The 21,573-nt window shown below is 36.9% G+C and overlaps 2 protein-coding genes and 2 long non-coding RNA genes across 5 annotated transcripts in view; all 4 read left to right on the top strand.

Annotated features, from left to right (window-relative positions):
* Window positions 1–19,102, top strand: part of LOC131313143 (uncharacterized) — a 34,681-nt gene extending 15,579 nt beyond the window's left edge. Inside the window, exons 9-12 of the mRNA XM_058341277.1 lie at window positions 15,045–16,149; window positions 16,331–16,606; window positions 16,731–18,685; window positions 18,953–19,102. Of these exons, the coding sequence (XP_058197260.1) occupies window positions 15,045–16,149; window positions 16,331–16,606; window positions 16,731–18,593 (3,244 nt within the window). The 3' untranslated portion in view covers window positions 18,594–18,685; window positions 18,953–19,102. The remainder of the gene's footprint in view (window positions 1–15,044; window positions 16,150–16,330; window positions 16,607–16,730; window positions 18,686–18,952) is intronic.
* On the top strand, window positions 42–3,049 carry LOC131315178 (uncharacterized). Its single transcript, XR_009196621.1, has 3 exons — window positions 42–796; window positions 934–962; window positions 2,675–3,049. It is a non-coding gene; the product is annotated as an uncharacterized LOC131315178 (long non-coding RNA).
* Window positions 5,690–8,365, top strand: LOC131315179 (uncharacterized). Its single transcript, XR_009196622.1, has 2 exons — window positions 5,690–5,934; window positions 8,060–8,365. It is a non-coding gene; the product is annotated as an uncharacterized LOC131315179 (long non-coding RNA).
* Window positions 19,103–19,213: 111 nt separating the features above from the next.
* LOC131315175 (uncharacterized) lies at window positions 19,214–20,106 on the top strand. Of its 2 annotated transcripts, none has more exons than XM_058344285.1 (3): window positions 19,214–19,508; window positions 19,582–19,659; window positions 19,765–20,106. In XM_058344285.1, the coding sequence occupies exons 1-3, from the start codon at window positions 19,466–19,468 to the stop codon at window positions 19,872–19,874; spliced, it is 231 nt and encodes a 76-aa protein (XP_058200268.1). In that variant the 5' UTR covers window positions 19,214–19,465; the 3' UTR covers window positions 19,875–20,106. The 2 variants fall into 2 exon arrangements, with proteins under 2 accessions (XP_058200268.1, XP_058200267.1); XM_058344284.1 differs by having other exon boundaries at window positions 19,577–19,659.
* The last annotated feature ends 1,467 nt before the right edge of the window (window positions 20,107–21,573 follow it).

Below are 21,573 nucleotides of genomic sequence, written 5' to 3'. Positions count from 1 at the left end.
GAAATTTTCAAATTGAGGATTTAGATATTGTAAAGGTAATTTTCTAAGTTCTTTTTCCATGATTTAGGTTGGATTTGAGCTGTGATTCGGGTGGATTTTGTGTTCTGGCTTTATTCCAGTACTATTGGATTCACCTTCAAAAAATAAGGTCTACGAGTTCTCATATAAATTTACTCTCTTTTATGGAAAATCAGTAGTCAATTTTATAGCAAGAATGAGTGGTTGGGTTGAAGGACCAAGAATGGTATAGAATGTTGCTGAGTCATGTACTATATTGATTAGCTATGGGCATGGTTGCCACTTAATTTTCTTAAGTCTGCCTTTAATTTCTAAGTGAGTTCCCTGCTTTTGACTTTATCTTAGTCTAGCTGATTGCAATCCGGCCGTTAGTGTGATGTGGAATAAATGCATGTCATTTCGTTCAGTATGTATTTCATGGTTTTGGACAGGTCAATCCTTTCAGATTACTATGCAGTATATGAGTTTCTGTGGCTGCCCATGTGAATTTAGCCTGTCTTGCATGAAGGTAGTAATGAATTGAATAGGAAAAGTTGGTTGTTCAGTTGAAGGATGGGGAATGGGTTAGAGTGTTGGATACTGTTTGCAATCTAATTTTTTTTCTTCCTTTTTGGCATTCTTTACATTGTAATATCCAGCTTTGTCGTGAAGCTACCTAATAAGATAGCATGAGATTTACGATAATTGTGCAGAGGCTGATGGTGCTTTGGATAAAGCGAGAAAAGACGAGAAGAAGCACCTTGAAGACACACTGAATCTTCTTCTTAAGAAGAGGAAGGTAATGGCAAAACTTTGACAAGAAATACATTGACTAGCATGATTGCCCTTTAGCAAGGATAAATGAGCCTTTTTCGATAAGTTCTTACGAAAAAGTTAACATGGACATTGATTTTAGATGGTAATTACTCTTTGCAGTAATAGCAGCTTAAAGAAGAGATTGAAAGGTGTCACGACCCAAATTTGAAAGGTAAAATTCGTGACATGGCCAGTGATTTAAAAATCACCACAGGCCTTGATATCAACCACCATAAAATTTTATACTAAAAACTCCCAGGTCTATACTTTAAAATATAATACAACAGAGCTTATTAGCTTCCGAACTCAATACATACTTTGAACTTCAATAAGTAAAATACATCATTGTGGCCAACACACACGTGCCACTTATCATCACATCCTTTTTTTTATTTAGCCATAACTATTGGAATCTTCCACATATAATGACAACCTTCCTTAACCTTGAATACCTGAAAAGATTTTATGGAACACAAAACCAATTCAGTAAGTTACGATATACTAAGGCCACATAATAAACATGGGATTAAGTAGGATAAAAAAAAACATAGGATAATAATACATCAGCTTGCAAAATCATTAGAGATAGAACAATCATATTCCAGTTGCAATCACCGCAAGTGAGACAAAGAGAGATATATCAATCATCATCATAATCATCATATTATTATCTTAACCATCATAGTTTCACCTTGACCATCATCGCGGGCGGTAATCCGGTAGCCTGGGGAGCGACCCCAGCAAAACAATGGAATTGATATCAATCCAATGGATACCCGGTCGTATCCTTTCCACAATCCATAGGTGCCAATTCAAACATAGCTCGTCAGAGCTCTTCGCCCAGATGTTACACCAATATTCATAAAACTTCCTTTTAAAAATCAATCCCATGTCTTTTTATAAAAATCTATTCTTTCACAATTTATACTTATATAATTTATTTTTATTCAACTTAAGATTTTATAAAAACAATCACAAAACAAATTTAGAAAATAATATGTACCCAGAGTATATTCGTAACTCACCTTGCCCCCGAGGCACAATTATCGTACTAACAACCACTGATTAGTTAACGGAACCAAGTTTCTTTCCTCTTCCTCCTCTCTTTTCTTTCTTTCCTTCTCTCTTTTGTTTCTTTCTTGTGTGTGTGGTGTGTGTGTGCAAGTGTGGTGTGGTGTATGGAGGGGAGGGGAGGGGGTCTATTTATACTTATAAACTACAAGACCTAGAATATTCTAACATATCTAGCCACATCTTATCATATCTAGCCATATCTTATATTATCTAACAAAATTTAGAATTATCTAATAAAATCTAGAGAAAATCTTACATAATCTAGGACAAATCCAAGTATATCTATTAAGATTTAAGTATATCTAAAGTATCCCTACAATATCTAGGAATATCAAGATGAAATCTAGCATTATCTTTCATAAGATCTAACCATATCTTCTAGAATTATCTCTCATAGAATCCATTGGAATCTAGAATTATCCTAGAGTATCTAATATAATCTAGCAAATCTTATCAATCTTATCCAAATCTTTCAATATCTAGTAATATCTAAAAAAATCCAACTATATCTATTGAGTATCTTATCCGATTCTTTTTGGATTATTCCTTGCGCCTTGTGAGAGCACATACCGCGTTGCTAACAAGGTTGAAAAATATTTGTAGAGTTTAATAAAAATTGCCACTAGAAAAAAAATACCCTAATATTTAATAAACCTTGAATCATGATCGATATACTCCTCGAATACTAATGGTAAGCGGCCCATTGAAAGTTAGCTCCTTATTTGTTATTTTTTTTCTAATTCTTTTTAGCGTCTTATATGTTTATAAAAGTTGGGTGTTACAAAAGGTCTATGTCACATAATTGGCTTTGCTCTTGCCCAAGTATAACCTGAGGGCCAAGTTTTATGTAGAATGTCGGATGAGTTTGAACAAATTTCTTGTTGTTTTGTGGGCGGTTTCTTCTTCCTAAGGCATTTACTGAGTTTAACTAGCAGAGAAAGAAAAAGGAAGAGGGGCAAGGCAAAATAGGGTGCAGATACACACCGCTACAGATTTCATTTCTTGGTTGAGGGATTGAGGTGTTTTTCTTTTTTATGGTCTTGAGTTTGGAAGCTGAAATGAGCCGTCTGTTTGCCTTGCTTGGTCTATGTTTTGGACATAAACTCTTTCTGACTATTACATACAGAGTATTTTTCTGTACTCTTAGCGTTCATGATAATAGTGAATTGGAGCTATCCAGAATGCCCAAATTGGTACCTTGGCCAATCAAAAACTTGATGAAGTGGAGCTATCCAAAGAACTTGTAATCTAAAGACTTTTTTTGGCATAACCACGTCTCCCCCTCTCCTTTCCTTCGCCTGGTTTAGAGAGAGAGAGAGAGAGAGGAGTTTTGGGGTTCCTTTTGATCCTCTGCGCTGCCAGCAGCCACTGGACTGAAACCAGAGAAACTTCCATAGAAAATGTTTTGCTTTGCATAATTTCCTTTCTGAGTGCTTTTAGACCATCTATCTATAACTACCATAAACTTTACTGCAATTATGCTACTCCAGCATCTGTAAATAGACTGCGCAATATATAATTTGTACGTAAATCATCTAATGACTTTGCTGCTTTAATCAATCCATATAATGTACCTTTATAGCTATTTTTGTGTCCTTCTCTCAGTTCCAACTTTACCATTAGAAGTAAGACTAATCTGCCCCAAATCAAAACTTATTCTCTTCAACGAGCATGACTTTCGAGCTTTACTGGTGTTCTGCTTCTTGAGCGCTTGTAAATAGACTACGCACTATGTGGTCCGTATGTAAATCATCTAATGCTTTTTGCTACTTTGATCAATTTATGTAATATATCTTCCTACCTATTTCCACTCTTCTATTGCTTCCGGCTCTAAAATTACAAACAAAACATATCTAGCCTATATTAAAATTTGTTCCCTTCAACGGGCATGCATTCGTGCTGTGCACGAAGGTGAACCTAGTTCTTTAAAAAAATCTTGTGAAAGTATTCAGTAAGAATGTCAAACTGCTTTTTAGCTTCGTGAACACCAAAACAACGCTTATGATTTTTTCTTTTCCTTTTACCGATAATAATTCTTTTCTTAGTATTTTTTTTACTCGAAGTTTAGTCCGAGAAATTAGTCGAGGCCACGTAAGGGCAGCAAGTTTGGAATGTATCCTCAACAATGTGCCCGTACTGAATTTTGTGATACAGATTCTTGCACACTAAAAATACTTTGGTGTGCCTAAGGCGAATTTCGCAGGGGACCTTAAAAAAACTGTACGTCAAAAAATATAAATAACTAAATGAACATTTTCCAAATAAAGGTGTATATTCATCTAAGAAAAAACCACTATATATGTAACGATCCGAATTTTCAAGTCAATTTGTTTTAACATTTTATTATAATTCTTTATTAAAAATTATTTTATCATTTATTAAAATGATTGTACCCAACTGTTATAGAATCCTAACATTCGGTTCGTAATCCTAACAATCTAGGAAGGATATGGAAGAATCTAGGAGAGATTTGATATAGATTTGTTAAGATTGGATTGGATCTTATAGATATGATTAGGATTAGATTTGATAAGATTTTATCGGATTTTATTAGATATGATAAGATTTTATTAGATTTGATTGAGATTTTATTAGATATGATTAGATTTTATTGGATTTGATTAGATATTATAAAGATTTTGTTAGATATTATATAGATTTTATTGGATATTATAAGATTTTATAAGATTTGATTATATATTATTAGATATAGTTGGATTTTCTTAGATTTGATTTGGATATTATTATATTTTATTTAGATATTATTAGATTTTATAAGATATGGTTATGATTTCCTAGATATGATTTAGATTCACCTCCACTAGTATAAATAGGCTTCTCCCTTCCACCCCTCTCCACACACGCCACCAAGGAAATAAAGGAAGAGAGAGAGAGAGAGGAGAGGAGAGGAAAAAATTCCACCACCACTCAAAACCACTAGTCGATCTTTAAAATTCCAAATTCGTAGTTAAAAGAAATTATTTTTCTTTTCATCAAATTTCAACCAGGGCGATGTCACTCCGTTTAGACCAGACACTCGCTACCGCCAAGAAGAACGGTAGAAATCTCTTATCTTCTCCCCTAAATATAATAGTGCTACTTGTTCGTTTGATTTTAAAAAGTATTGTTCTATAAAAAAAAATAGAGAGTTTTCTAATTACCAGCATATTAGTTTGTTGGAAAATTGAATATGTTGATCTAAGTTATCATAACTAAATATTGGAATTGAAAATGTTGAGTTAGAGTACGATCGTTATAATCTTTGTTAATTATAATGAAATCGGTTTTTAAGCAAATTGTATAAAAATGAAAAGTTACCTGGAAACTTAGAATGGTATTATGTAGCTAGAATAGTTGGTTCATTGTCATTTATTGATTTTTACTAAGAAAAGCATGACTTAGAAACTAGGTAATGGAAATCTGAAACCAACTGGTGTACGTGAGATTAACTTTAGTTGTAAAATATCAAGTGTGCTTACCAACAAGGTGTTACTTCTTTATTATGTGTTGTTATAGTATTTGATGTTAATGAAATTAGAATCGCATGAAAATAAAAATCTATTTTACCGCATAACTTTAGCAAGCTTTGAAAGAATAATGTGAACGCACGAAATGATGCATGTGTATTGTAGAGACCCGTATTTTTTTTTTTAAGAAATATTAAAATTATCGAGTAATGACGAAAATTGTGGAAATTTGAATAAAGGCATGGTTATAAGATTAGGGGATCAATGTGACATAATTGCAAGTGCAGGGGTGAAAGTGTGATAAGTATATATGTATTTGTTTATGGGCGTACAGGAAAAAAACCATTTTTTCCCCTTTTCTTTTTTTTCTCTCTTTCTCTCGGCTCTCTCCCTCCGAAACTCTCCCTCCACTTCTCTCCTCGATTTCATCTACTTAGAGCGTGATTCCGAACAAAGCCCAAGAATTAAAGTCGTTATATGAAGCATGGGCTTTCCGAATATCCAAGAAAAATCACGATCGGACCACGTGGGAGCTCGGTTGACTTAGTCAAAGGTTCGGGTTTTGCTCAAAACCCATGAGGTAGGGATCTCTTACTCTTGTTATACGTTTATATGGTGTTTATGTACCTAGATCGTGCTTTGTTTCGTTGTTTGAGATTGTTTGTTCCATTTCCGAAATTCTGCAGAAACAGGGTTTTGTTTTTGGGGTTTTACACCTTCTTAAACTCATGATTGAATTTTGGTTCCTTCGTATGAAATAGAGTAGACTTAGAGCCGGTTATAATGCCGCTGGAATCATACGAAACCGTTGAGAATTGAATTGATGGTGATTTTTAGAAAACTGGTCTGCAATCTGTCTCGTGTTCTGGATGTCAGCCCACTTCGAATGGCCATAACTTCCTCGTCCGATGTCCGTTTCATGCAAACTTTATATCGATTCGAAGGTCTTGAAGTCAGCTTTCATTTGCCACTAGAATCGTCTTAAAACTCTTAGTACACAGAAAGTTATGTTCGTTTGAGTGGAGGTGTGTCAATCTGTCATGCTGCGCGACAGATTCGTGTAGCCTGGGAAAACCCCTGTTTAACCACCCTTTGAGGGCAGATTTGACAAGGGTTCCTTCGTGACTTTTAAGCTTCGTTCAATCGCGCAACTATTGGGACTGGAATCACTCAAAAATATTAAGAACTCGATTTATTGTAATTTTTAGAAGATTGAACGAAAATCTGAAAATCTGGGCAGGGTATCGGGCTGCGTTTTCTTTTTATTGTTTGTTATGGTTAAATGATGCTATTGGTTATGGGTCCTTGTGGGTTTTAAAGATTAGTAAGTTGGTGATAATTTGGCGTTGGAATCATTGAAAAATATTGAGTATGCAATTTTTAATGATGTTGTATAATCGTTTTAACTCGATAATAGGTGTGAGATTGATTATGGATGGATTGTGCATAATGAAGGATGTTTATGGACCTATGATTCGAGTGTTACGGCTACGTGTGACATCGAACTTTGTATGTATCATGGTGTGGCATGTCATAGCATATGGACAATGGATGAAGTCGTATCCAACTTTGGATGTCGACGAAGGTTACGGAGCCCAACACCGCCCGGAATTCACGTCAATATGGACGGAGCCTGGTTCACCTCATTGGTGGGACCTTGGCGAGGGTTACAGGGCCCAACACCGCCCGGAATTCACGTCAATATGGACGAAGCCTGGTTCACCTCATTGGTGGGACCTTGGCGAGGGTTACGGGGCCCAACACCGCCCGGAATTCACGTCAATATGGACGGAGCCTGGTTCACCTCATTGGTGGGACCTTGGCGAGGGTTACGGGGCCCAACACCGCCCGGAATTCACGTCAATATGGACGGTGCCTGGTTCACCTCATTGGTGGGGCCTTGGCGAGGGTTACGGGGCCCAACACCGCCCGGAATTCACGTCAATATGGACGGAGCCCGGTTCACCTTCTTGGTGGGACCTTGGCGGGGGTTACGGGGCCCAACATTGCCCGGTGCATTGCTTTGCATTACATATCACGCATTGTTGATTGGTTGAGCTAGACTTATGACCTGTGTTGCTTGAGAAATGAAAAGAGAGATAAAGTTGTTAATCTAATGTTTGGCTTGTCGTTCGACTTTGAACCGTATCTTGGATTACTATTCTTCCTCATTGAGCCTCTTGTTCGGTACAAATCAAGGAAACTAGTTCTTGTTGCATGGAGTGGCTAATACTTGAGAAATGAAAGATAAATCAATTATGTTAAAAAAAAGGAAATCCAATGATATGTTTGTGTTGTTCTGCTGATAGATATACTCATTGTTATTAGCGTCTTGGGGTTCGTTGTACATATATAATGTTGCTCACCTACCACTGTTGGTGCATGATCATCACATAGTCGTATGGATCGAGGCAAAATGGAGTAATTGCGTAGCGATGGACAAGTGACGGTTGAGGATAAGTTGTGGTCTAATTAGGATAATTCGAGTTGGTTTATGCTTCTAGTTTGACGTATGAGCTGTTAGGAATACCTTTATGAAATTATGATCCCCTGGTTGTAGTATGCTCGTTTGTGGTGGAAAACTCACGTTTCTTTGTGGTATCTCGTCTCATCACTCAGTCTAGGTGTATGATTCATCACATTTTCATATAGCTTGCGTATAGATTTTCCTACTGGGCTAGTGTGGCTCACCCTATCATTTTCAGGTACGATTCAAGGAAGTTGACATGGAGTACATGTTGTGCATTTGTGACCAAACCTTTAAAAAGGTATTCAAGAAGGATTTCATAGCACAAGATCTGAAAGAGCATTTTTTTTTTTGGAAAGATAGTATTTGTAAACTGTAATATTATTTTCTTCGGACATTGGTATTTCCATAACTTGGGGCCTCGAGCCAGGGATGTACTCATTGAATTTTATTGAGAACAGTGAACAGAAAGGTCTTTTGGGGTATTATTTGTATTACAGTGAGGGCTTTATTTATTAAAAATGTTTATTATTTATGTCAAAAATCGAGGGCGTGACATGTATGGAACACGAGAAACGAGAAATGGAATACGAAAAGAAATGAGAAAATGAAATGTAAAAGGGTTGATGATTGTGTGAGCATGAGAACCCGGTAGGTCCATTGAAGATGGTCAGCGGAATCATGACTCAAGTGTGCGTGTGTGAGCATGAGAGCCCGGTAGATCTTGAAGGAATAGTCGGCGGAATCATGGCTCAGGTGTGCGTGTGTGGCCTAGGAGCCCGGTAGGTCCTGAAAGGATGGTCAGCGGAACTAGTGCCATGTATGTGTTACGAAATGGGAAATGATTAAAGACTGAGAACCCGGCAGGTCCTGAAAGAGACGGTCAGCGGAATTAGTGCTTTTGGGTGGCAAAATCTGAACTTAGCCTGAGAGCCCGGTAGGTCCTGAAAGATGGTCAGTGGAACCAGTGCTCGAGAAAATAAAATGGAAAGTGGAATCGATACTTGAAAAATGATGACATGGTTTATGATAGGCGGCGATAACTCTGAAAGATACTGACACCTTTGATTATTTTTGTGATGCTAAATTTTGTTTTTGATAATTTTTTATATGTTATTTTTGTTAGTGTATGGGGCATAGGGGTAGAAGTTAGCTATTGAGCTTAATTGCTCACGGTGTTACTTTTGTGACCCTGACATCTTATGCCAGAGTTTAGAGATGAACAGGGAGGATTTTATAATTTGAAAGAGTTCGGTGCTGAGCAGAATGATGCAGAAGAAGACGGCTTAAGTTTATTTTGATGATGTAATAAATTTATGGAGAAAATAGGGGCCTAAAAGCATTTGAAATACAATATATTTTGGAGTTTATTTATAAAAAATAGCGGGGCGTTACAATATAGATTCTGAAGACTGGCAACAGTGTCGAGCTCTGCTAACAGCAGAGACAATTCGCAGAGAACCACGCAGAGACAAACGCGTTTGACCCCATTTCAGATCCCAAAAAAATCTAGAAAAATATCCATAAATTTTTGAATATTATTTTATGGGGCCCTGTAAAAAATCAGCTCCAGTGGATATCGGTAAGTATTATTTTTTGATTCGTAGGGGCGAAACTGCTCAGTTCACCTTTACGAATCAAAAAGTAATATTTACCGATATCCACTGGAGCTGATTTTTTACAGGGCCCCATAAAATAATATTCAAAAATTTATGGATATTTTTCTAGATTTTTTTGGGACTCAAAATGAGACCAAACGCATTTGTCTCTGCGTGGTTCTCTGCGAATTGTCTCTGCTCATAGTTTTATTGATAGGAAAAAAAGGATTGGTATTATACCAATTCATGCAACGTAAAACATAAAAAAATTAAAACAATTGATTAAGAGCCCAATTTTCTTTTGTCAGATGCTAAGTAGTATTATTATATAAGTCAACCATAATATAAATTGGAACTACTCGTTTGATCTAGGGATGGTAATTGGGCCCGTTCCGATTAGAAACGAATTTTCATCAATTTTTTGCGTACTGGGTCGGGTTTGGGAGAAAATTAAAAAAAAAAAAAACGATTGGGGTCAGTTAGGGTTCAAGTTGATAGTACTCTACTTCGTTACCCGAAACAAACCGAACTGAAATATTCTTATAGGTAAAATTATATTTTTACCCTAATGCTATTATTATTATTATACTTAAAAAAACTTATATTTGCATCATTATATACAAATACCACTTTACGTATAACTAGAGTCCGGGTACACACATTGTAACAACCCGAAATTCGGGCCAATTTTTTTCGAATAAAATGAAACATTTTTATTGATTCAATTGTTTTGTTAATACTAAACTAAACCTAGACTAGCGAACCTAGGAAATCCTAACCCAAAAATATATATGCCTATATGTAATGATATATATAGACTTTGCAAGCAAGAAAAGCCTACACACCTACAATCTTAGCCATAAAACTCTATGATTGCTACAAGATAGAGAGAGATTCTTCTTGAAAGATTTTCCAAAAAATCATCTGTGAGGTGATATTTTTGCGAAATGATAAAATGTTATATGCTATTTTTGTTAGTGTATAAGGCATAAGGGTAGGAGTTAGCTACTGATTTTAAAAGCTCATGGTGCTACTTTTGTGGCCCTGGCATTTTACGCCAGACCTAGGTGACAAACAGGGACAATTTTTCCAGCTGGAGGAGTACAGTGTTGTTCAGAGACTTGCTGAGGAAGAAGAACAATGCAAACAGTAGATTTACCTTAGTGCCCTTTCTATCATATTTATTAAATGAAATCAAAATTTAAGGAGAATTTAGTTTGTAATGACTTTATATTTAATAAATGTTGACAATTTTTTAAATTAACATTTTCAAAAAGCAGGGCGCTACATGCATATAGCATGTGCAAGTCGAATTTCATATAAGAATTCCACTGGAAAAAAAAAAATAAAAAACTATTGCACCGAAACCAAAACACAACTAAAAGAATGAGTACTATTATGCTTGAAGTTCATCCCAATTCAATTTTATGATTCAATTATTCATTTGTTTGTCTCATCTAGTTGGTCAAGACTCGAGCCACATAAAAGAAAATTTTAAGGCTAATCGAATCATGCTCAAACAAACTAAAGTAGAGTAATGATCTTTAAAATGATTTGTATTATATACAAGCTAATTGATTTTCATACTCCTTTTTTTAACATCCACATTGTCTTTTTTTTGTTTTTTAGTGTATGTACTTTTTTGTTTTTTTTGGCTAAAAGATAAAAAAGGGAGTGCGGATATAAAAAGATAAGTGTGAAAATCAATTCCCTTGTTTATACTTTGTAAGTAATTAAGGCTGTCCATCGGTCGGATTTGATCGAATTCGTATCGGTTTGAACCCAACCCAACATTTGGTCGGATTGCAAATTACTCATCCGAATCCGACCAAATTGTTGTCGGGTTGATTCTGTTGGGTTCGGACAGGTTGGCGGGTTTGACCTTCGTTTTGGGTCGTTTTTATTTGGGCTGAATTTATGTTTTCTGGGCCCTTTTTTTTCCTTTTTTTAATTATTGTGGGCTGTTAGCCTGTTTATTTTCTATGTTCCCAGCAGGCCAAATGGCCCAATAACTATATCCAGGACCAATCCATATAAAACATAATTATTATTTTGGGCAACAAATGGCCCAATACCGAGAGCAACCAAAAAAACAAAAACCCGAATCCGACCGACCAGGTCAATCGAAACCGTCCTTGGCGACTCACTTGATCATTAACCATCTCTGTCGATTTTGTAAAATACTCAATTTTAATCATGAATTTAGACCCAAAAGATTTCATTTGATTTAATCCTTGAAGCGAATTGAACAAAAATAGTATATCATCTAAAATTATTCTCTCCTTTTTGTTTTTAGTTTTCTATTGCAATTTCGGAAATAATAAATGCCATTTTGTTATAGAGTACGAGCAGTATTTTTCAGCCCAAGACGTGAAATTTCTTTTTCTTCTCACATCTCTCTCCAATTTGCAAATATCGACCACAAAAGTTAGGATCACGTTTTCCCACTGCTTATCATTTGCCATAGTCATTTGATCCATCATACCGTATCAAACAACCACCGTTTCCTTCTTTCATCTCTGCCTTTAGCATCTTCACTTCATACTCAAATTTTTACTTAAAAATTTTAAAGTAAAAATTTGAGTAAAAACTTCATTTGATATGAAGCAATGGCAAATGCAAATATAAGCATAAATTTGAGTAGATATTTTATTAATGGCATAGTTGTAAATTTAAGGGGTAAAAAATAGTCTCAAAATTTGAGTAAAGATTTGGTTCAAATCAAATTTGGTCAAAATTTTGAGTAAAACTCAAATTTGGTACTCCATGAGTTTGAGTAAATAGTGGAGTGATATTTTAGATAATTTTTACTCAAATTTAAATTGAGTTATGGGGTGGAGATGCTCTTAGCCATTTGTCGATCTAACCTATAATTTCTCCTTTTCAGACAAAATAATGACGACGACGATGATCGAGCACTTGAACTACTGTCTAGACTCAGAGAAAGTTACGAACGATGGAATTTCTGGAGCTCAATTTCTTTTATTTGTCTTTCGATTCTTGTAATTTTTTTTTTCCCTTGGAACATTCAAGTTAGCGTTAGTCGTTAGTTATTTTGACCATCAATCTTATGCATTGGGTATATGATGTCTATAAACTTGACCACCATGGTTGAAATATAACGAGAGACTATTAGTTCTATTTGGAACTTAAGAAAAGGAAATGAAATGAAATGAAAACTAAAAAAATTTCCCTCCTATTGTTTGATTAGGGGAGAAAGAAAGAAGAAAATAATAATTTTAAGTTTTAAGAATAGTTAATTTATCCTCTCATTTTCCTCCAATTTTATTTTATTTTCCAAATGTTCCAATTGGAACTTATGGAAAGGAAAGGAAAGGGAAAGAAAATTAAAATATTTTCCCTTCCATTGTTTGGTTGGGAGAGAAAGAGAGAAGAAAATAAAAATTTTAAGTTTAATAAATAGTAAATTTTATCTCCTATTTTCCTCTTTTTTTCTTTTCCTTTCTTTTCATTTCTTTTCTATAAGTTCCAAACTGAGCCTTATGGTCGACGGACTGGTAGGACTATTCCATTTCTACGCAAGACTAGCTAGCTAGCTTCTCATTTCTGGCCAATTTGTCAAATCCCGACTGCTGGGAAAATCGCGTTTCTCCCTCCCCGGCTTACCATTGGCCTTGGCCATTTGATCCGTCATGGGAGTATAAAAAAACAATCTCCATTTCCTTCTTCATCTCTGTCTGTCCATTGCGATTTAGAAATCTAGCCGTCTCTCTCTCAAACAAAACTACTACTACTACTTCATTTTTCTTTCTCGCTCCAACCTATATTTCCCCTTTTCAGACCACAAAAATGACGACGACGATGATATTGATCGACCACTTGAACTACTGTGTAAACTTAGTGTAAGTTACTCCATAACAACGGAATTTCTGCCACAAGGTTTTTGTTTGAGATGCCCTATTTTATATGCATGGTTTTGGAGCTCATTTTCTTTTATGTATGCCTTTTGGTTCTTATTTTTGTCTTGCAGTTGAAATCTGTTGGCATCTTGAGCGCTTAATTTAGGTTTTGGGTTCAACAAGAATATGTTTATGTCTCTTGTTCGTTCGTTGTTCTTGATGAGGCCTTCTGACATGCTGAGTTTGTTTTCTGGAGTAGTATTTAATTGGAAAGCAATAGCATGTGTTTCCTCTCTCTTTTTTAATGTTTTGTTTAATCTTTTCCTGTGGTGTTACTTTGGTGGAACCCTAGGAACAGAGTATGGCTGTGTAATTGAATAATGGGCGAGAGAGTATTAAATTGCATTTCAAATAGTTTAATCTTACTAAAGTCGTGATAGTTTTATTAATTATCCTTACTTTGTGCATGATATATAGAATTGTGAAAGGAGAGAGAAGAATGTCTTATTTTCTATTCTTGAACCTCTTCTTTTCTCAGGGTATGAATCTCCTATAACTAAACAATTCACCTAAGAAAGCCATAAAGTCAACAAACTTTCTTTCAACTTCGAGCTTTTTACATGGCTTCTGCTGGGGAGAAAAAACCCTCTTCTTCTTCTTCCTCCCCCATCACACTGCAACGCAACTATGATGTCTTCTTGAGTTTCAGCGGCATCGACACCCGCACCAACTTTACCAGCCATCTTTTTGCCGCTTTAGAGCGACACGGTTTTCATACATTCCACGATACAAAGCTCAACAGAGGAGAGGATATTGGGTATGAGCTACTGAAAACAATCGAAGAGTCAAGAATTTCTCTCATTATTCTCTCGAGAAATTATGCCATGTCAGGGTGGTGTCTTGACGAACTTGTGAAGATCATGGAGTGCAGGAAGACCTTGCAACACATTGTTTTTCCTATCTTTCATGGCGTTGAGCCATCAGATGTGCGAGCGCAAAAGGGGAGTCTGGCAGAAGCATTTGCCAAGCACGGGGAGCGTTTTAAAGAGGGTCCGGGTGGCAAGGTGGAGAAGTGGAAGGAAGCGCTTACTCAGCTTGCCAATTTATCAGGCTGGGACTTGCCAAAGGTGGACAACGGGTATGTTCCCCTACCTTTCTAATACGTGCATGAAAATAACCTAAAGTAGCAACAATCACTAATCCTTTTATTCAAGGTGAAAGTGGAATTCCAAGTCTTGGTGAAATGGTCAACGTTGCTCTTAGAAAATAGTTAAGACTAGTGCATCTATCAAATTTCAAACCTCAACAGCACCAAATGTGTAAAGTTGTCTAGAATTTTGAGATTTTTTGTTCTTGCTCTTTCCTGATATGATAACAGGAGAATTTATTACTTTTTGATATTTTTTTTTGACAAACCAAAAGAAAGCAACTCTGACTAGGAGTAAGTCCTTGACTAATTTGAAACTCGCTAAAAATGCATGCCTCAGATCCTAGCAAGATGCTAAAGCTTACAATTGGTCTACTATCTGTTTTTCTGACTTGGAGTAAGCCTTTGATTGATTTCAAACTCACTAAAAAATGCATGCACCGATCCTAGCAAGATGCTAAAGTTTACAAGTGGTCTGCTATCTGCAGTTCTAGGTCCAAGTCTCACCTGAGATACAGTTTTGCCAAGACTTATTATACCAATTCCGTGGTTATGAATCTTCTAGACCTACTAAAGGCTTTTTCTTTTTCATTTTTGTTTTTATTCCCAAATTTGCAGAGATGAAGCGAAGTTAATTCAGAAAATTGTTGAAGAAGTCAGAAATAAATTAGATGTTGCACATCCAGATGTTGTGAACCACCAAGTTGGACTGGAGTCTCGTTTGCAAAAGCTCAATGTTATATTGAGCATTGAATCAAGTGATGTTCGCATTGTAGGAATATGGGGGATTTGCGGTATTGGTAAGACTACAATAGCTAAAAGCCTATACAGTCGCATCCAACGTAAGTTTGAACGTAGCAGCTTCCTTGCAAATATCAGAGAAACTTCGAAACAGCCGAATGGTTTGGTTGTTCTACAAGAGAAACTTCTTTCTGATATATTTGGTAGTGGAACTCAAAACATAAAGAATGTTGATCAAGGAATCAAGGTTATAAAGCGGAGAGCTTTCTTTGGAAAGGTTCTTCTTGTTCTGGATGATGTGGATGACGTCCAACAATTGAAGGCACTAGCCATATGTAGAGATTTATTTGTTCCTGGAAGCAGAATCATCATAACAACAAGAGATAGGTCTTCGCTAAATTTCCTCGAATTGGATGAGAATGAGATATATGTACCGGAGGAATTGAACAAGGACGAATCCCTTGAGCTCTTCAGCTGGCATGCCTTTAAGGAAGACCATCCCAGAGAAGACTATGTGGAGCTTTCAGGCCAATTTGTAAATCATGCTTGGGGGCTTCCTTTAGCTCTTGAAGTTTTGGGTTCTTTTTTATTTCGCAAAAGCATACCTGAATGGAAAGAAGCAATGCCGGAGTTAAAACAAATCCTTCTTGCGGGTATTTATGGAAGGCTAAATATAAGTCTCGACACGCTAACTGATGAATTCGAGGAGTTATTCTTCGATATGGCATGTTTCTTTGCTGGAACCAATCGAGATTTTACAATCAAAATACTTGAAGGCCGTAACTTTTCCACTGCTATTGGCATTCAGGTTCTGGCTGATCAGTGTTTAATAAAATATGGGCCCAGGAATGAACTTGTTATGGATGACATGCTTATAGACATGGGCAGAGAAATTCTCCGGCAACAATCTGTTAAGGACCCAAGGAAACGTAGAAGATTATGGTATCATGATGATGCCCTTGAAGTTCTGAAATATGGCACGGTGAGGTCTATCTAGATTTTGCATTAATATTTTAAGGTTACTTATGGCAAGGATTCTAAATATATATGCACATTCTTAATCCTTAATTCTCACACTCAAATGACACGAACATTATTGGCTTCATATATGTACTCTTACCGAGCTTACCTTGTGACTCATTATGCATTGGTTCTGTCATCAGGGAGCTGAAGTGGTTGAAGGCCTCGTCTTAAACTTTCCTAAGCCAAGCAATGTCCAAGTGAATGCAAAGGCGTTTGAAAAGATGAATAGACTGTGGCTGCTTCATCTCAATCACGTTCATCTAAGTATAGGTTATGAACATATCTCCAAAAGGCTATTGTGGTTGTGTTGGAATGGCTTTGCTTTGGAATGTGTGCCGTCGAACTTCTATATGGAGAATTTGGTTGCTCTTGACTTGAGTTATAGCAGCCTACAACAAGTATGGGACGAAACCAAGGTACAACATATTCTCTCTCTCTCTCTCTCTCTCTCTCTCTCTCTCTCTCACACACGCGCGCGCGCGCAATAGATATACATAGATAGTATGTGAAAATTAACATTCTTCGTTCTGTTTTGGACAGATTTTGCCTAAATTGAAGTTCCTTTATCTCAGTCATTGCTATTACCTGACCGGAACCCCGGACTTCTCTCGACTCAACAATCTTGAGGAACTGCTGCTTAATGACTGTGTAAGGTTGGTATATGTTGACGAATCTATTAGATTTCTCAACAAACTTCTTGTCCTAGATATGAAGAACTGTAAAAAACTTCGGAAGCTTCCCTCAAGCATTTTGAAGTTGAAATCTCTCGAAAGTCTTGATCTCTCTGGCTGCTGTATGCTTGAAAATTTTTCTGGATTTGAAAGATTGCCATCTATGTCATGGATAACAAAGAGAATGGATTCAATTGGTTTGCCCCTAGCCTCTATACAGGGATTAAGTTGCTTAAAGAAATTGAGCATGGGAACTTGCCATCTATCACATTTACCATGTGAAATTGGGAGTTTGATCTCATTAGAGGTGTTGCATCTTTATGGAAACAGTTCACTTACCTTACCAAGTAGTATCTGTAACCTTACTCGCTTGAAGTTATTAGATTTGACAGACTGTAATTTTTCACATCTACCTGGTGATATTGGGAGATTGATCTCATTAGAGACTTTGAATCTTGGAGGAAACTGTTTAATTGTCTTACCAAGTAGTATTTGTAACCTTATTTGCTTGAAGTTTTTGGATTTAAAAGACTGCACTTTGTCCCATCTGCCCGGCGACATTGGGGGGTTGATCTCATTAGAGACATTGAATCTTGGAGGAAACAAGTTAGTTGAGTTACCGAGTAGTATATGTGACCTTACTCGCTTGAAGACATTGGATTTGAAAGACTGCAATGTGTCTTATCTGCCTGGTGACATTGGGAGGTTGATGTCATTAGAGACATTGAATCTTGGAGGAAACAGTTTACTTGCCTTACCGAGTAGTATATGTAACCTACCTTGCTTGAAGATAGTGGATCTAAAATATTGCAATTTATCTTATCTGCCCGGCGACATTGGTTCTGTGATCTCATTAGAGACTTTGAATCTTGAAGGAAACAGGTTAGTTGAGTTACCGAGTAGTATATGTAACCTTACTCACTTGAAGTCGTTGGATTTGAAAGATTGCAATGTGTCTTTTCTGCCTGGTGACATTGGGGAGTTGATCTCATTAGAGACTTTGAATCTTGGAGGAAATGATTTACTTGCCTTACCGAGTAGTATATGTAACCTTACTTGCTTGAAGTCATTGGATTTGAAAGACTGTAAAATGTCCCATCTGCCCGGCGACATTGGGGGGTTAGTCTCATTAGAGACTTTGAATGTTCGAGGGAATAGGTTAGTTGAGTTACCAAGTAGTATATGTGACCTTACTCGGTTGAAGTCATTGGATTTGAAAGACTGCAATGTGTCCCATCTGCCCGGCGACATTGGGGGGTTGGTCTCATTAGAGACGTTGAATGTGGGAGGGAACAATTTACTTGCCTTACCAAGTAGTGTATGTAACCTTACTCGCTTGAAGTTATTGGATTTGGAAGACTGTAATGTGTCCCATTTGCCTGGCGACATTGGGGGCTTGATCTCATTAGAGACTTTGAATCTCGGAGGAAACGGTTTAGTTGCTTTACCATATAGTATCTGTTACCTTAATCGCTTGGAGAGATTGTCTTTGAAAGGCTGCAATGTGTCCCATCTGCCTGATGACATTGGGAGGTTGAGCTCGTTAGAGCATTTTGATCTTAGTGGAAGTAATATTTGTACCCTACCGCTTAGTATCAGAAACCTTGCTAGCTTGCATTATCTCTGCTTGAATAATTGTGAACGGCTCCATTCACTTCCAGAACTTCCAGTTCGTTTATGCACATTGGAAGCAAGCTGCTGCACATCATTAGAAAGCATACCTTCTGATTGAAGTTTGGAACATCCATGTCCCTTTGGGGTTGCAACAAGTTAGCTGAGAACAATTATGCAAACAAATTTATTGGGAGACTCCTTCAGTCTAAGGTTCGAGATAGGGATCGGGATTGGGATCGAGATCGATCGATCGAATTCATGTGATCGCGAATAGCCAATTTGTCATTGTACTTCTGGTTTAATGTCTTCTCTATCTCTCTCCCTCGATCGAATCCATATGATCGCGAATAGCCAATTTGTCAATGTACTTCTGGTTTAATGTCTTTTGGGCGAAATCTTCTCTCTCTAATCTTATGAAGGAAAAGAGGTTTGCGTTGTAAATTTGCAGTCTACTAATGCATGATCTGTTTGGAACAGGGATTGTCTAAGGTGCGGAAATCTTTCGATATTATTCTGCCTGGGGTTGAGGTTCCCAATGGGTTCCAGTACCAAAATGCAGGGTCACATTTAACTTTTGTGGTGCCTTCTCTCATAACTCGGAAAAAATTGGGTTGGATTTTATGCGTAGTTTTCATGGGACACAAAGAAGCTGGTGAATGGTCTCTTTTTAACTATTTTATTAGATATAAATCTAAAGATGTTGAAACATAAATCTAAAGATGTTGAAACATATACCTGTCATGCGAGTTTACTTCCCCCAGTAACCCGTGAAGATCAAAATCAGATGTCTCTCGTCAATTTACCACTGTGTTACTTAGAAGGCGGTGATGAAGTTGAGATATCTATAGAATCACATGTGGGGAAGGGAATGGTGAAGAACCCATGGTTAACGGTGAAGAAGTGTGGGCTGAAAGTCATTTATGAGGCTGATGAGAACATTATATAGAAAGGATCAGAAGTTTGGTCCAGTAAAACTTGGCACCTCTTATCATGGTGCCATCCTCAAAGAAGAAGTATGCATGGGCATTGTCGGGTGCTTTTATTTTTCATTTTGAGACCAATTTTGAAAATTAGCGTCAATTAACAGTATATTTGTTCTAGCGTAGGGTCAACGGTGTTGTCGGAGGCATTTGAATTCAAGGAAGAGAAGGAAGGGTCCAGCATCAGGCACTTTCCTATTTCAGGTATACAACCTAATACTAAGAAGCTCATGGTCACTTTGTGTTGACATTTATAAATTTGGCATCTGATTCATGGGCCTTTTTTATTTGGGCTTCTTTTTCCTTCAGGTCTTCTTCCTGACTTGCTAGCAGACATAGAGGGGAGTGGAGGCTTATTGTCCACACTGGAGTCAAATAAAAAGATGATGTTCTTAGTTTGGTCAATACCCTTTGCCTGACATAGGTGCATTTTGATGAGTCGCGTGTAGATAAAATAATAAACAGGGATCTATGTCTAGAGCATTCTTGTTTAGATATTGCCTTTTTTGTGCTTTTTGCGGAGTTCAATTATGGTCGTAGAGGATCGGAGGATCTCTCCTTGGTAAAACTGTTTCGTTCTCAATTAAGTTTGAACCTCATCAGACCGAAACAGAGGTGCAGCCGTTTTAGGCCCCCAGAATTTATAAATTCAAGGGGGCTCCTCTTATCTTCGTAATTCATCTTTTTTATATTTATTTGTTCCTAAAGATTCATAGAAGTGCATCATCTTCAATTTTTTGCTTTGGGCCCCGAAAAATCAGGGCCATCCCTAGACCGAAATCATGAGTTGCCCTCATTTTTCAGTGCTATCCATAGAGGACACACAATAACAAGTTGAATCTTTATTGTAAATCCTGAGGGCCGTTTGTTTAACCGAGCAGCAGATTGGACTAAGTATCCTAGGTAACCATTTATTCGGTGGTTGGTTGGAATTTTTGTGGTCCGATCCAAAGTTATGAATCATTTGAAATTTTTATGGTCCGATCCAAAATGTTGATCATTTGTTTTTTGAACATTTGATCGGTAAAACAAACTTCTAAATTTCAGCAGAACATTAATCACTGCCGGTCCACTGGTGCCATAAAAAACGTCCCATTCAAACTTAATTGAGAACGAAACACTTTGGAGCCAGTCGATATGTATCCGGACATTTCTATCGCTAGAGATCGGTTTGAACTCTTTATTCCCATGACAATTTATCCACATTCGACTCTCTTATAAATGACCTTTCCATAACACTCAGAGAAGAATGTGCATGGTTAAAATTTTCTTCATTTTTTCGGGGTACGCACCTTTGAAACTCATCTAAGTGGTATCTGCATCATTTCTTCAAGATATCCTTTTGTGTTCGGATATCCAAAATCCACCAAATAAAAATCATCTACACGTAAGAACCGATAAAACGGTAAGAACTAAAAACAAAATGCCAAACATAAATTGGCCATATAAAGAAAGATTTGGAATAAATACCTCTAATAGGCACGGGCAAGTTAGCTCTCGGGTTCCACAGGGTGTCATACAAGATGCGCGTGTCGTGTGCAACTCCCTCCCAGTCAAGCAAGCAAAATGTGAAACACATATCAAAGTCGCATATTTGCTAAAATATTTTGAGTGGCATAGCCCTTCCTACCTATGAAGCGGGCTTGCATGTGAGGTGGCACATGGGCTTTTATATGGTTCCATCAATTGCTCCAATGCAATTCAGTTTGAATTCAACCCAAATATATATATATATATATATATATATGTGTGTGTGTGTGTGTGTGTGTGCGCGCGCGCGTGTGTGTGTGTATTAGAATGGAATCCAAATTATTATAGTGAAACACTTGCTCCTTCCGTCCCAAAATGTTTATGCCAACCTTTTTTTTTTTTTTGATAGGCAATGTTATGCCATTTGCAAAATGAAAAGTACAATTTTTGTAAGGAATTTTCAAAAAAAAATGTATTCTTTACATGTTTATGCCATGTAACTTTTTTTTTTAATTTGTAGTTGAAAAAATGTATTATTTTCAAATTCTCGTGTTGTGAACCGGATTAACAATGTGGGAAGGAGAGAGTACTATACAGGAACAGTAGTACCTCAAAATGAGGGTTGTACCTCATTTTACGTTTACAAGC

Source organism: Rhododendron vialii, chromosome 13a, assembly GCF_030253575.1.
Source record: "Rhododendron vialii isolate Sample 1 chromosome 13a, ASM3025357v1".
NCBI classification, from domain to species: domain Eukaryota; kingdom Viridiplantae; phylum Streptophyta; class Magnoliopsida; order Ericales; family Ericaceae; genus Rhododendron; species Rhododendron vialii.
This window is presented reverse-complemented; position numbering and strand designations above follow the sequence as displayed.